At 42.7% G+C, this 14852-nt stretch overlaps 1 protein-coding gene across 1 annotated transcript in view; it reads left to right on the forward strand.

Moving 5' to 3' along the window:
* LOC137176727 (protein unc-80 homolog) overlaps positions 1-14539 on the forward strand; it is a 47441-nt gene extending 32902 nt beyond the window's left edge. Inside the window, exons 43-64 of the mRNA XM_067582610.1 lie at positions 57-158; positions 252-432; positions 551-816; positions 1197-1331; positions 1424-1562; positions 1867-1963; positions 2121-2291; positions 2401-2493; positions 2619-2837; positions 3445-3645; positions 4647-4770; positions 4857-4982; positions 5095-5218; positions 5493-5699; positions 5794-5978; positions 6087-6252; positions 6429-6608; positions 6716-6863; positions 9308-9389; positions 9569-9674; positions 10328-10521; positions 11678-14539. Of these exons, the coding sequence (XP_067438711.1) occupies positions 57-158; positions 252-432; positions 551-816; positions 1197-1331; positions 1424-1562; positions 1867-1963; positions 2121-2291; positions 2401-2493; positions 2619-2837; positions 3445-3645; positions 4647-4770; positions 4857-4982; positions 5095-5218; positions 5493-5699; positions 5794-5978; positions 6087-6252; positions 6429-6608; positions 6716-6863; positions 9308-9389; positions 9569-9674; positions 10328-10521; positions 11678-12175 (3744 nt within the window). The 3' untranslated portion in view covers positions 12176-14539. The remainder of the gene's footprint in view (positions 1-56; positions 159-251; positions 433-550; positions 817-1196; positions 1332-1423; positions 1563-1866; positions 1964-2120; positions 2292-2400; positions 2494-2618; positions 2838-3444; positions 3646-4646; positions 4771-4856; positions 4983-5094; positions 5219-5492; positions 5700-5793; positions 5979-6086; positions 6253-6428; positions 6609-6715; positions 6864-9307; positions 9390-9568; positions 9675-10327; positions 10522-11677) is intronic.
* The last annotated feature ends 313 nt before the right edge of the window (positions 14540-14852 follow it).

Raw genomic sequence — 14852 nt, forward strand, 5'->3', positions numbered from 1 at the left:
AATATTTTAACATTTTATGTTTACTTTTATACATTGTTGCTATCTTCCTCCTCCAGACATATGTAAGAGACATCTACCCCTTTCGAAGATCAGTCTCTCCACAGCTCAACCTGGTTCACATGCTGCCCGAGAAAGGACAGGAGCTTATCCAGAAACAGGTATTTGAAAATGAAGACTAAATAGCAAACAGAATGGTAAAACATGATCTGGTGTCTAGTTTTTCTCTCATTCCCGGTCTGTTCGTTTTCTAGGTGTTTTCCCGTAAACTAGAAGAGGTCGGTCGGGTGCTCTTCCTCATCTCCCTCACTCAACACATGCCGGCCGTGCACAAGCAATCCCACGTTTCCCTGCTTCAGGAAGACCTGCTCCGCCTGCCATCCTTCCCAAGAACTGCCATTGATGCCGAGTTCTCTCTGTTTAATGAGCCACAAGGTTAGACAGACTTCAACTGTGAGCTCTAGCCATAAGATCAATAATGTCAGGATCCTTTCTGAAATTCCCACCCTTACATTTTTAAAAAATACTGAATAAGGAAGGTTTTTTTCTTCAGGTAAGGAGCTGTTCGGTTTGGACACCCTCCACAAGGTGCTGTGGATCAAGCTGCTGGAGGAAATGTTTCTGGGCATGCCCAGTGAGTACCCGTGGGGTGACGAGATGATGCTGTTCCTCAACGTCTTCAACGGGGCGCTGCTGCTGCACCCCGAGGATAGTGCCCTCCTCAGGCAGTACACAGCGACCGCCATCAACACCGCCGTGCACTTCAACCATCTCTTTTCCCTGAGCGGTTACCAGTGGATGCTGCCAACCATGCTGCAGGTACAGATACATGGATCATGCAGCCAGTTTCTAGAAATGTGTTTTAGTGTAGCATTTTCTTTCTTTTTCTACTAATCAGTCTAATAGTCATCAATCAGCTCTTAAATATGTTTTGTAAGGGCCATTTTGAGCTTTTCTCCACCTTTTCAGTTTCCATCCACCTGTTTTATGTGCATTTTTTAAAAAATAACCTGAAGGGAATTCACAGAGTTGTATATAAAAACAAAAAATATATACTCATTTACATTAGAAAAGTTGTTTCTACAATAATTGATCTAACTTAGAGACAATATGACTGTGTCTCCAACTGAACATTTGGTTTGCACTGGATGGTGACTTTTTTCACTCTACTCTTTACCCGGTCTGTATTGTTGTGACAGGTCTATGCTGACTATGAGAGCAACCCTTTACTGAGGCAGGGCATTGAGTTCTGCTGCAGGCAGTTCTACATCCTCCACCGCAAACCCTTCATCCTGCAGCTGTTTGCCAGTGTGGCCCCGCTGCTAGAATTCACCGTAAGACTACTGAGTATACACACATACATACACATTTTTATATTCCCCAACACCTGCAATTTGTGAATTTCTCTGTCTTCATCTTATCCCAGACCAGCACCAGTACTGGTCTGTCTAAAGGAGTGTCAGCCCAGTGTCTGTTTGACCTGCTGGTCTCTCTGGAGGGTGAGACCCATGACGCCCTGGACGCTCTGGAGCTGGTCAAGGCTGAGAAACCTCTACGATCTCTGGGTAAACTGTCACCTTCACCCACATTTTGTGGTCTTTTATTGCTGTCATAGCAAGGGGTCAAGTCAAGGAGGCTTTAATTTCAGTGTTTAAATAAGCTAAAAATACAGACCTACTAGTTGCCTTACAATTCAGTTATGATGCTTTTAGGAGACTAATTTTTTTTCAGATTTAATTAAATTTGGAAGCTCTCTTACATCAGATAATACCTGAAATCAGCCCTTGGAAATTAAACCTTCATTATTCTCTGAGCTATACTGTATTGTGAAAACAAAAACAAACTGAGGGATGTACTTTTTTGTTGCAGATTTCTGTTATGGTAATGAGGACTTGGCCTTTTCTATCAGCGAGGCTATCAAGCTGTGTGTCACTGTGGTTGCCTACGCCCCTGAATCCTTTAGGAGGTATGGAAACTCACTCTGTATCACGGATTTCCTCTTGTCTCTGTCTGTTATAAATTGTCTTTTTCTTAGCATGTCTTGTCGTCTAAGGTCTCTATTCTTCTCACCTTCAAACCACATAAACATCTCTACTTCTCTTTGTATTTGTCTTTCTCTCCAGTCTCCAGATGCTGATGGTGCTGGAGGCCTTGGTCCCCTGCCACCTCCAGAAGCTGAAGAGCAACACGGTCACAATGGAGTCGGCTTCGGCCGCCAGGGATGAGATTGCAGCCATTGCCGCTCTGGCCACGTCCCTGCAGGCCCTCCTCTATAGCTCCGAAGCCCTCACAAGGTCAAGACTCTCACCTAGATCTGGATTTGTGCACCTGAAGTAGCTTGCCATGAGAGCATGAGTATGTGATGACCTGTTAGCCACTTACTTACTCACATCTACTCCACAGGCCCATGACAGCTCCCCAGATGTCCCGCTGTGATCAGGGCCATAAAGGAGGCACCACAGCCAACCACGCCATGTCAGGAGGGGTCAACACAAGGTCAGTACATAACAATGACCCTTGTAAGGCCTATTATACAGAGGGGCTTTCTCAAACAAGATAAAGTGTAGTTCTTGAGTCTGAAAGCCAAGACTGAACTCCTGTTGGTGTGTATGTGCTCTCAGGGACAACCTCCACCTGTTGGAGGAGGGCCAGGGCATGCCGAGGGAGGAGCTGGACGAGCGCATCGCCAGGGAGGAGTTCCGTCGGCCTCGGGAGTCCCTGCTAAACATCTGCACCGAATTTTACAAACACTGCGGGCCGCGACTCAAAATCCTGCAGAACGTAGCCGGTGAACCCCGCGTCACAGCCCTGGAGCTGCTGGACATCAAGTCCCACATGAGGTGATGAGATTTATTTATCAGATTTAGTGATAACGGTTTGTAAAGTTGATTGTAGCAAGTAAATGAGTCAAGAGTGTGACTCGTTCATTATTTTCCCCTTTTCATGCAGTTTTAATGATTTAATTTCATGAATCATAAGGCTGCTAATAATCTTTATGTCCCATAAAAAGGCATCTAGGAATTTTCATGGTGGTACAGATTCTCATTAACTTTTTAAATATTTTATTAGATCAAATTTTGTAGATCTAATAGGAAAAAAAGTACTAATGGAAATCAAGGTATCTTAAAAACACAGACAGAATTCATCTTAAATATAATTAAAATGAAAGGTAAGATAAATAAATGAGCAACGATTTTAAAAAAAATACAAAAATGAAAGAAAAAGAAGGAGATAATTAAATATTTTGAGTAAATATGTCAGTAAATAACCATAAAAACAACCTACAATACTGTACGGATGGTTATTTTTCATGAAATCTATAAATCAAGCCCCCCCAACTTTTCCCTTACTTTCCCATTTACTGAAAATGTAAATTTTCCCAGTATTGCACTACTAGAGCCTTATTAAGCAGCACTAAAGATGTGTCTGTTTGTGTCTTTTCCCCAGGCTGGCGGAGATCGCCCACGCCCTGCTGAAGCTGGCACCGTACGACACCCTGACCATGGAGAGCCGAGGTCTGCGGCGCTACATCATGGAGATGCTGCCCATCACCGACTGGTCGTCTGAGGCCGTCCGCCCCGCCCTCATCCTCATCCTCAAGAGGCTGGACCGCATGTTCAACAAGATACACAAGATGCCTACGCTCAGGTGCGCTCGCCCACAGGCATTATGCACCAGGTCTGTTGAATACAATCCCACTTCTTTCTCTGTCTCCCCGTGAGTGTATCGTGCTGTGCCGGTGCCGTGGTGTGTACAGTAGATAGACGGCTTCTTGGCACTGTCCCTCTGTAGCGCTGCCTTCGTGGGTGCTGTACCGTAAGTGCTGCTGTGGTGTGTTTTTGCGGAGTTACATGCATATGTGGGGGTATGTTTGAGGATGTGTTTGCTGACGACGGATCACTGGCAATGTTCCCTCTAATCCAGCAGAGTCCAGTCTTGTGCCTTGGAACATAACGCAGATTTTTATTTTAAACAGGCACTGAGAGGCAAAACCTTTATTTAACTGTCACAAAAAGCAACAAATCAATCCTGGTGACTACATTTCATGTGCTGAATATTTAACAATAAAAAAGAAAGGCGATTGATTGAATTATTCTAGTTTTTGTTGTTAAGAATAAACAATATTATTAGATATCCTGCCTACAAATACATTTTAATTAAAATAAAGCAAACCTGCCTTTTCTTCCATGACATAAGACTGGACCCCGATGACTCAGAGGGAACACTGATCACAGGTGTGTGCTTCACACCAGGATCGGTCACGGCAGCGTTTAGTTGGCTGTGTTTGTGAGCTTTGCATTATTTGCTGTCAATATGGCTTTTATTACAGTCATAAAGGTGATGGTTTAATGGCGGGAAATATTAAGAGGCGTAAGTGTCTCACCAGTATCACTTTCAACATGACGGTTTGTAGATTTAATACTTTAAACATTAATCTTTTGCCACATTTGAGTCATTTCAGAAGAAGCCAATGAGAAAGGAATAAGATGAATGGCTTTTCCTTGTCAACATCTTGTATTTCCTTTTCATCCAACAAGACAACAATGTGGCATTTTTTTAAATTCATCCTTTCATTTGTATGCACACATATTCTGACTGTGTGTGTGGATGTGTTGTGGGGTGGTGGTGCGTGTTTGTGTGCTCTCCAGGAGACAGGTGGAGTGGGAGGCAGCCAGCAGCCTGATTGAGGGAATCTGCCTGACCCTGCAGCGGCAACCGATCATCTCTTTCCTCCCGCACCTTCGCTCGCTTATCAACGTGTGCGTCAACCTGGTATGAAAATACACGCAACAACACATAATGTTCTGTTATCGTTCTTTTTTTTGAGAATTGGTTTTTATGTGTGTGTGTGTTGTCAGGTGATGGGTGTAGTCGGCCCTTCCAGTGTAGCAGATGGGCTTCCTCTGCTCCACCTGAGCCCATACCTCTCCCCACCGCTCCCCTTCAGCACAGCAGTGGTCCGGCTGGTTGCGTTGCAGATCCAGGTACGACTCAGTAATCCTAAAAATAAGTGTAATTCTTCTAAATTCTTGGCCACACACAAAACAAACGATTGTTGGTCTTTTTCTTCTTTTTTCTCTATTTTTTTTGTCTTAGGCTTTGAAGGATGACTTCCCTCTCAGCCACGTCATCTCACCTTTCACCAATCAGGAGAGGCGAGAGGGGATGCTGCTCAACCTGCTCATTCCCTTTGTGCTCACTGTGGGCTCTGGAAGCAAAGGTAAAAGCTTACAGGCATCTGCTTCTGTTTGTGGAGTCTCTATATTATGCTGCTAATGTCTTATAAAGACCACAAGGTGATTCAGGTTCAGCCTATTACATAAGTCTACACATAACAGTATAACTACATTTTTAAATGATGGATATTTCATTTTATAGCAAAATTCTGGCAGTAGGTCTTTACTTAGTTCTTAAAAATGCTAAAACTTAAATGCAGATCCATGTTTTTCTTGCTTGTTTGTATTTCAATGGTTGTGTTTTTTTTTCTTTTGCAGATAGCCCCCACCTGGAGCAGCCTGAAATCTTCCTGCTCCTGCAGACGGTCATCAATATCCTCCTGCCTCCTCGGATCATCTCCACCTCCCGCACCAAGAACTTCATGCTAGATGCTTCCCCGGCTCACTGCTCCACCCCGGGCGACACGGGAAAGGATCTGCGCAGAGAGGGCTTAGCCGAGTCCACCAGCCAGGCTGCATATCTGGGTATGAGTGAGAGCTGATATCATGGCATGACAGTGTTCATACCTCATGCCCTTCTCATCCTCCTCTCATCTTCCTTTGTTTCTTCCGTGTGCAGCTCTGAAGGTGGTGCTGGTTTGCTTTGAGCGCTCGTTGGGAAACCAGTGGTACCGGCTCAGCCTGCAGGTTAAGGAGATGGCCCTGAGGAAGGTGGGCGGCCTGGCCTTCTGGGACTTCATCGACTTCATTGTCCGAACTCGCATCCCTATCTTTGTCTTGTTGAGACCCTTCATACAGTGCAAGGTAAAAAAAAACAATGACCATAGTTTCCTTTTTCTTTGTTTTTTTTCTGTCTTAATCCTTTTGGCTTCTTTCTACCTCACCGCTCCATATATGTTCATGTTCATCTAGTTGTTGACACAGCCAGCTGACTCCCAGGAGGAGATTACAGCACGTCACCACATCGCCGACCAACTGGAGCGACGCTTCATCCCTCGACCTCTCTGCAAGAGCTCTTTGTTTGCAGAGTTCAACAATGAACTCAAGATCCTCAAGGAGGCCGTGCACAGCGGCTCCGGTCAGACCATCACGCTGATTCTGTTTATGTTCTGAACACTATCACATAACTATCATATGATTCCTTGTACCAGTAACTTCAGACTGAATCTCTTCATATTAAATTTAGGAAAAGATACACCCTTTTTACTTATTTATTATCCATGTGTTTCTGTTTGACCTGCTCCCATCCAACAGCTTACCAGGGCAAGACGTCCATCAGCACAGTCGGCACCTCTACATCAGCATATCGCCTCAGTTTGGCCACAATGTCACGTTCCAACACAGGCACCGGCACAGTCTGGGAGCAGGACAGCCAGCCGTCCCGCCAACCTTCTCAGGACACACTCAGCCGCACCGATGAGGATGATGAAGAGAGTCAGAAACTTTTTTTTTTTGTTTGTTTATGTTTGACATTTAATTTAAATTCTCACATGGAGTTAAAGTCATTCTTCTTTTTCGCTCTTTTCTCTTCCTCATTCCAGATGACTCCATGAGTATTCCCAGCGTGGTGAGCGAGCACGAAGCTTTCCTGCCCAGTGTGATATCGCAGCGTCGTTTCTCCAGTCACGCCACAGGCTCAGCTGCTTCACAGCCCGAAGCCCCCCGCACCACCATGCTGCCCAGCCACAGGTGACAATCATTCACAAACACATGCATGCACACAGATAAGATAACACAAATTAGCACAAATTAAATTTTCTCTTCAAATGTAGTTTTCCTGTAAAGACAGCAAGTCCTGTAGGTACGTATGTATGCAACTGTATGCACACAAACTGAATCACAGATTGTAATTTTAGTTCTACCATACATATAAAATATGTCCCTCTGCACGAAAGTATAAAATAACGAAAAGAAAAAGAAAGTAAGGTCCCACATGCTGACTCATGCTCGCAAACCAGAACACACTTTGTTTATCAAACAGAAAATGTTTCAAATATCTTCCACATGTGTATGATGAATAAAGTGATCTGGTTTGTGAGCTCTGTTCACTGTGCAGGGTTTTTCCTTAATTATTTGTCCTACTGTAAGGCATGCAAACATTTCTTAAAAGCTGAGCTGGTGTGGATGCAGAAATAATCACTCACTGGATGAAATATCAGTGGAGGCAAAGAAATGAAAAGAGGTTGTTTTTTTTTACAAGTTTTTCCACACTAAAACCCAGTGAAAAGGTGAAAAAGCAAAACAGGATACATATGGAGTCTTGGCATACAGATAAGGCTAGTCACACATCCAAGTCCAGATGGCTTGTGTATGGAATTGACCCTGAGGGAAAAAAAAGTCTTATGTAATCAGAATATATTGTATTTAACCTCAAGTTATAGCTACATTTTGCTAACTAATCTTAAAAAATGCCGCTGGGTGGCGACCACTGATGCCTGCAGTAGCTTGTAGCTGCTTGAAGGAGTACATTGGAGTACTGCTTACTTCTTATAGCAGGGACAAAGTATAAATAATAAACAGTTTTATTTGATTCAATTGAGCTACTGTGAAAACAGAGGAATACTTGAAGAACATACTGCATGAAACAGCAGGCTGAATTTTGGTCTTTACCCCTCAAATTTGAGATATTTCTGTCTCTAGATCGGTGCTGCCTTCAAGAAATGTCCAATATAACTAATCACAATTCATATCTTGGCTTGTTTATATATGTTAAATTTTTAGAAAAGGATCAACCAGTCATATCCCACAACCACAGTCATATTTTTGTGTGTATATCTGTTGATTTATAATGTTTTTCTATTCAACAGTCTCAGAGCAGCTTGGTGAAGTACTGTAGCTAAGACTCTGTATCTTGGTAAGACTGTTAGCCCCAATTTTGGCTAATTATGGTCAGAGTGAACACTCTGGCTGTCCTCAAAAGGAAGGGGCTCAGGACTCGGGTGGTGATTTGATCTCAACTAAACTCCCTAAACTCCCATTCTTCCCCTTCGCCCCCCCCCCCCCCCCCCCCCCCTTTTTACAGTGAACCCAATGTGCTAGATGAGTCCCAGGGCCTTCTGCAGGAGGGTAACCTCTCTAGGTACAGTGGCCCTCTCTCTGTGTATGTCCCGTTGGTGCGTTCTTGCATCTGTCCGCCACTGGGAGGGGCATCGCCTCGGGACGGCCTCCTCTATTGGCCGCCTCGCCGTTGATCACTCATCCACATCCAATCAAATCGCCTTGGCCCGTCACACCTCCCCCCGCCACCTCCCACTTACCTGTCTCTATCTCTTTCTGTGTGGGTCCAGTGTGCCTTGTCTCTGTCCCCCTCCCCCAACCCACTTCCCCCTGAGCTCCACACTGACCCTCATCTTCTCAGCTCATCTGCTGTGCTATCCTAACCAGGCCCCTCCCTCCCCTTTCAAAAAAAAAAAATCTAAAGAGGGCCCCATCATCAGCCCCGGGGCCAGGGAGCTATGCCTCAGTTCCTTCTCTGTTAGCTATGGGTCTTTACGGTTGATGTGCCATCACCAAAGTCAGCCTCTCTCCCATTGGTGCCATGGTGTTTCATACTGTTTCCGTGTCTATCAGGCTTCTCGCTGATCAAATTGGGCGTCCTATTCTGGATACCAATCTGTAGGGGCAAGGGGGAACTGGGGTGGCAACCGTTATGTAAGGACACTTTTGTTGTATTTTTTTGTCCAATTTTGCTTTGAAGAAGTTCAAATCTAATTGTGCTCTATTTAATAGTTGTATGACAAAATTAATTCACTGCAGCCACACTTTAAAAGAAGCACAGAGTTCTAAAAAAGGATTAAAAAATGATAAACTATAAGTTTGCATATCCTTAACATAGTTTCTTCTGTCAGCGTTGCTACTCCAGCCCCTACTGTCCCCTGTTGTGTTTTCAGTGTATGAATCATGGCAGCACTGTTTCTGCTCTGTGATTGGTTGTCTTGTAAACATACCGTATGTGTTGTGTAGTGAGAGAATGAGTAGAATAGCAGCGACATCTTGTTGTGCTCAAAAATGTAATCAGTAAGCGAGCGCAGCTGGGGATACGGCGGCCTTTTGGGCTCGTCGTGTTGATGCGTTTCTCTCTTGTGTGTGTTTGTGTGTGTGTGTGTATGCATCCGTCTGATTCATTGCATCAGGGTTGCCAGTGTGCAGAGTGAACCTGGCCAGCAGAACCTCCTGATCCAGCCTCCGTTAGGAAGAAAGCGAGGCCTCAGACAGGTACGGACATCAACTCCATCCTTCATTCAACACATTTTTAAAGGCCCTTAAAAACATATTTTCTTAATCAGCTTCCAAATGAACAACCTGAAAATATATATCTGAATAAATAAAGAAATGTTGTAATAATTATCTTCATTTAATCATTTGATTCTAATTTGTCATGTTTTTTCCTGCAGCTGCGACGTCCCCTGTTGTCCATTCCAAAGAACGAACCGCGTGGTCGATCAGGAGCGCGACTCTCAACAACCCGCAGGAGCATCCAGCCCAAGAACAAACCACTGGGTAACAGCACACGTGCCTTCATCTGTGTGTGTGTGTGTGTGTGTGTGTGTGTGTGTGTGTGTGAGTGTGACTGTATGTAAAAGCACGTTTGTCTGTCCTTATAAAAAGTGTGATTCACTGAAAAACTGAAACTAATGGCCAAACTTACACTGCTCTCCAGATCATGCACACAATAACCCCAATCTAGACTGTTATTTTTCCCTTAAACTACTATATTTGACAGTAGTAATGTGTGTGTGCTGACTTGAACTGACCCGACTTCCCCATTCACAACCTCTGTCTTTGTTCCAATTCTGTTTGTTGTACCACCTGTCACCAAACTGACTCTTCTCACTCTGTTCTGTCTCATGCCTTATGTTTCGAAATAAAGAAACTTTATTGGACTGTGAAGGTGAGACACAACCCTTAACCCTTCCTCTCCACCCTGCAACGGCCCGCCCCCTTCTATCTGCAACCTCACCCCATAGGGCGCTCTGCATGTCTGTCTTGCATCCCCTCCCAATCCCCCCCCCCCCCCCCCCCCCCCCCCTCCCCCCTTCCTCTCCCATCCCTGCCTCTCTCACTCTCTTTGGTGGTGCTGATGTGTTAGAGAGTCGCTAGCTGGCGCTGTCGTCTCCGTTTTGACCACGTGCGCATGCATGTGTGCCCCACAGCGCATGGAGACCAAAAGAGGTCAGTCACCTTTACAGAGAATCAAGGGCAGCAGGCTTCCACTCCGAGTGCTATGGATCCTCCAGCCGAGGGCAGGAAGGCTAGTCCTGCCTCTTTGAAGTCCCCCACGCTGGAAGTGCCCTCCGCCTCCTCAGCCACAGTCACTGCCGACCTGCACAGCCCTGCTGCTACACAGGTAGGACCAGCAGAGAGACAGCAGTGCAGGGTTGGTAACTGTTGCAACAATACATTTTGGTAAACTTTCAATACCTGATGAAATCCAACCATCCAACTAATTTCTAAACTATTAACACCCAAAGTGATCAAATAAATAAGATACTATGAAATAATTTATCATACGAATAGCCAAAATAATCAGCTCATTATTATGAAACGTTATTTTTCATTTCTTCTTATCACTATTTTGTTTTTATTGCAGGTAGTTTTTATTTCATACTAGCAGTTTTTGTTTCTAAATGTCCCCTTTCTTTTCACAACAACTGACCATTTTATTTCATAATCCTACTTTTCATCACAAATTCTTTATCTGCCAATAAAAAAAACAATCCTGCCCCCTGGGAAAAATTGGTGATATTAAAAGTACATTTTAAATAAATGCTGGAATGAAATCAAAATAACCTGCAATAATTTTATTTTCATAAATCTCATAATAATGAGCTCTGTTTAAAAAAATACTAGATTATTTCACAGTTTAATAGTTTAATTATATATATTATATATATATGTCTTATTTACTTATTGTACACTTTGAGCCTCCATATGTTTAGTGCTGCTAGGTTTGCTGAAAATGGACATTTTTTTTTCAAGTTTGTTACATTCAGAACAAAACTAAAGTCCTAAAATCAATACCAAATTAAAGGTTTAGATGTTAAATTGATGATTTATGTCCTGACAAAATGCTCAGTAGCTGGAAACACTGAAGTACTTAAAAGGTTGGTTCACTCTAATTCCACTGTTCCACAATATCCGCAGATAGTTGAAGTTTTGTTCAACTTTTCTCAACAACATTTATTTTTGGAAATAATGTCCTAGTTTATATAGATAATCCTCAGACCTCAATATGAATGACTTTATTGGAACTACTTTCTACCATTGAAATACTTCCTAACAAAACTGTTTTAAATAAAAATTCAGTTTTCCTTCCTTATGTTGGGATGGTGGCAGAAATGTCAGAGATGCATATCTTAAAATTTGGGAAAATATAACCAAAACTCTGCATGGTAAGTAAGAAAATATGTTTTTTGGGTGAACTGACCCTTTAAGTGTGTGGCTGTATCTCATTTTAGTGTTTACAAGCCAAAACTACAGGAGCAAAGTTTATTCTCATCCAGGTCTCTTCAGCCATAAGCAGCAAGGAGAAGCGAGAGCAGTGGGGCCTCCGAAGCAGCCTCTCCCCTCCCCCCTCCATCTCCCGCCCCTCCACCCCGACACCTCCCTCCCGAACCTGCTCCCCGCTGCCCCTCTCCCGAACCTGCTCCCCTCTCCCCTTGTCACGCACCTCCTCTCCTCTCCCTCCACCGTTGCCCGTGCTGAGCACGGCGCCGGCCCCTGGCCCCCCACCACCACCACCGCTCCCTCTACCACCAACCCCGCTTCTTCCCCCTCCGCCGGCATCGGGGCCGTCCAGGATCAGAGAGAGCCCTGGGGACGAGGACACGACGGCGCTGCTGCCACGGAGCAGCACCCTGCTGCATCTCAGCGAGGACGATGGCACCGTGAATCCCCTCCTCACCCCGCTGCTGTCCCCTCCTTCACCACGTCGGTCGCCTCGCCGGTCACCCCTGCCCCTCTCCCCCGTCGACCTGGATCTGGATGAGTCCCACGTGTGAGAGGGGTGACCTGTGGATTATGTTTCTCTACCTGTGGCCTCCTAAATGTTCAAAACAATCCATATTCCCCTTTCCTTCCTTCATTCCTTCCTTCCTTCCTTCAGTCCTTCCTTCCTCGCTCTGTCAGTCTCTTATTGTATCTTTTCAGTGTCGAATATCAACATCAAAATCATTATTGTGCTCCATCTGTTTCCATGGCTACACATGCTGAGGGTTGAATGTATATCTTAGCAGAAATCTACCTTATCGGTCATCTCCCGCATCATAGAAATGTGAGATCATGCTGTGCTAACCGTTTTACCCTAATACTATATATATTTTTGTTATATTTTTTGGTCATACATATACTTACATACATACATTTAATTCTTAAAGAGCAGAAATGGATATAGGATTGATATTTAAGATCTATATAAATTTAAAGAAGAGATTGCTAGCCTATAACTTGTATAAAATGTTGCAACGGTTCTAAAGGCAGAACTTGTATGAACATATATTAAGAGCCATTCTAAAGCTGCGGGTGAAATGAAGGCTGCGTCACTCAATTCAGAGCCTTTTTATTAAATGAAGAAGATGATATACAGAAAAATATACAATTTATGTATTTTAAACATTATATGTGATCATATGGAGCGGGAGCAAGAAATGTTGTAATGAGAAGTCTATGAGATTTTATATTTTCGAAGAGTTTTTCAGAATATTGTTTATACAGCAAAAATGTCCATGGAACAAGTCGAGTAAACTTGGAGTCGATCTTTTAATGGAAAGTGACAGAATTTCATTCAAATCAAGGATTTTTTTTTTTTAAAGGACACTCTTCAAAAAAGGAGTACTATGCACTCTGGGAGACATAGGGTTAGGGTTAAAAATAGGACTTGAGTTTGGAGACTACAGATTTAAGCCTGTGTTACAAATTCGGTGCATGGAGTTTAAAAGACTTTCGTTTTCCAATGAAAGAAGCTGCAGAGTTGCATTATGAGAAGCGGCATTTTTTAAGCTAAAGTTAAGCTATCTCAGCTTTTGCTACACAGATTGTGACTACTTTTTAATCTGTCTCTTGCAAGTCCCCCCAACTTGATGTAACACTTGAGCCCTTTAAATCAAGTTATAATTGTTTATTATCTTTAAATGTTATATCTATCTTTTTTTTTCCAAAAAAAATTTTCCTGGCATTAGTGAGACAGCGTTGATAATGACAGAAATCATCTCACTCAATTAAGGAAACCAGGATTTAAATCCACCATCGACTTGTTTAATGTACATACATTTGAATGCAGTTTTAGAGTCTGGCTTCAGTGGTAGTTAAACCAAAAATGGGTTTACTGCAGCTGACAGCTGTCGTTGTGCAATCATAATGTCAAACATACTGTATATCCTATTAACTCAGTGTATAATGTGCAGCAGAATATTTTACTTGTGACCAAAGACTGTAGCTTTATCTTGTCTTTCAGTGGTTCAGTTGTATCAGCTTCAAAATAGCAATTCTGAAAAAAAGCTCTCACATGTTGCAGTGCCGTTTATGTTGTTTTGTTTGTGTCTGTGATGTTCAGAACAGCGGGCGGCAACACTCCTCTTACTGCGACTGAAGCAATGCAGTAGATAGCTGTCACTTTGTTGCTCATTCCATGCCTTAACGGAGAAATATTAACACGTCTGTCCATATCAACACGTCTGTTTAAGATGAGTTTATTCTGTGCAGTGAAAACCTCATACCTCCAATAACAGCCACTTTTAAGGAAAAGCTTAAATTTTGCTGCCCTGATTCTTATACCTGACATATTTGAGTCTTTAATATATTTTAAGTCATGGCTTTATTAGAGGAGAAGTTGGGACAAAATCTGCTACAGTCCATTAATGACTGATCATGATACTGATGATGTTAAGTCACATAATACAGGATCAATATGTGCCATAATTCACACCAATGCACTGTGAGTCTTTTCTTATTGGCTGCTTCTCTCTATTATGCTGTATGTCATTGCTGTGTTAGACTTTTACTGATTTCTTTTGATTACGTGTGTCGCCGTTTGTGAAAATATTTGGATACATGGAGATTAAAGAGGGTTAACTTATGCAGTGGGAAAGGACACAGCTTCTCTTTGTGCTTTGAACTCAGTTCATTCAATACAAAACTTAAATTGTGCTGTTATTAATAATAACTGAGCTCTAAAGACATGTGGTCGAAAGAATTTCAGAGGAGCATCAGCGTTTTTATTCAGAGGGCCATTGGACTGTTTCATCATGAGTTCCCTTTAAATGTAAGCTGTCTATGTCAAATTATGTCTTCTTTGTGTAAAGCTCAAATAAAGCGACAGTATATCAGACTGTTTCTGGAATATCAGATTAAATGGATATTGTTTACAGTATTCCTCAGCTTTCTGTCTATCTCCAGGTCACTGTGCAAAACGCAGCAAGTTCTCAATTATGTAAATTTTAAATGAACAGTTAGTGGGGTGACACTTTCTTTTATTAAAATAAATAGATGAAACAAGAAACAAATCCAAATTGAGCATTAAAATTTGAAAAATTAAAGAGAATGGATATAGCTTGCTCCTAGAAATAATTGGTAAAAATATGGCACAGAAGACATGCTATATTTTAATTGAATTAAACTCTTGAAATGCTCTTTGACTTAGTATCTTTAATCACTATTAATCAATTTTGTAAGTGAGTGAAA

Source organism: Thunnus thynnus, chromosome 24 (genome assembly GCF_963924715.1).
Source record: "Thunnus thynnus chromosome 24, fThuThy2.1, whole genome shotgun sequence".
Lineage (NCBI taxonomy): Eukaryota > Metazoa > Chordata > Actinopteri > Scombriformes > Scombridae > Thunnus > Thunnus thynnus.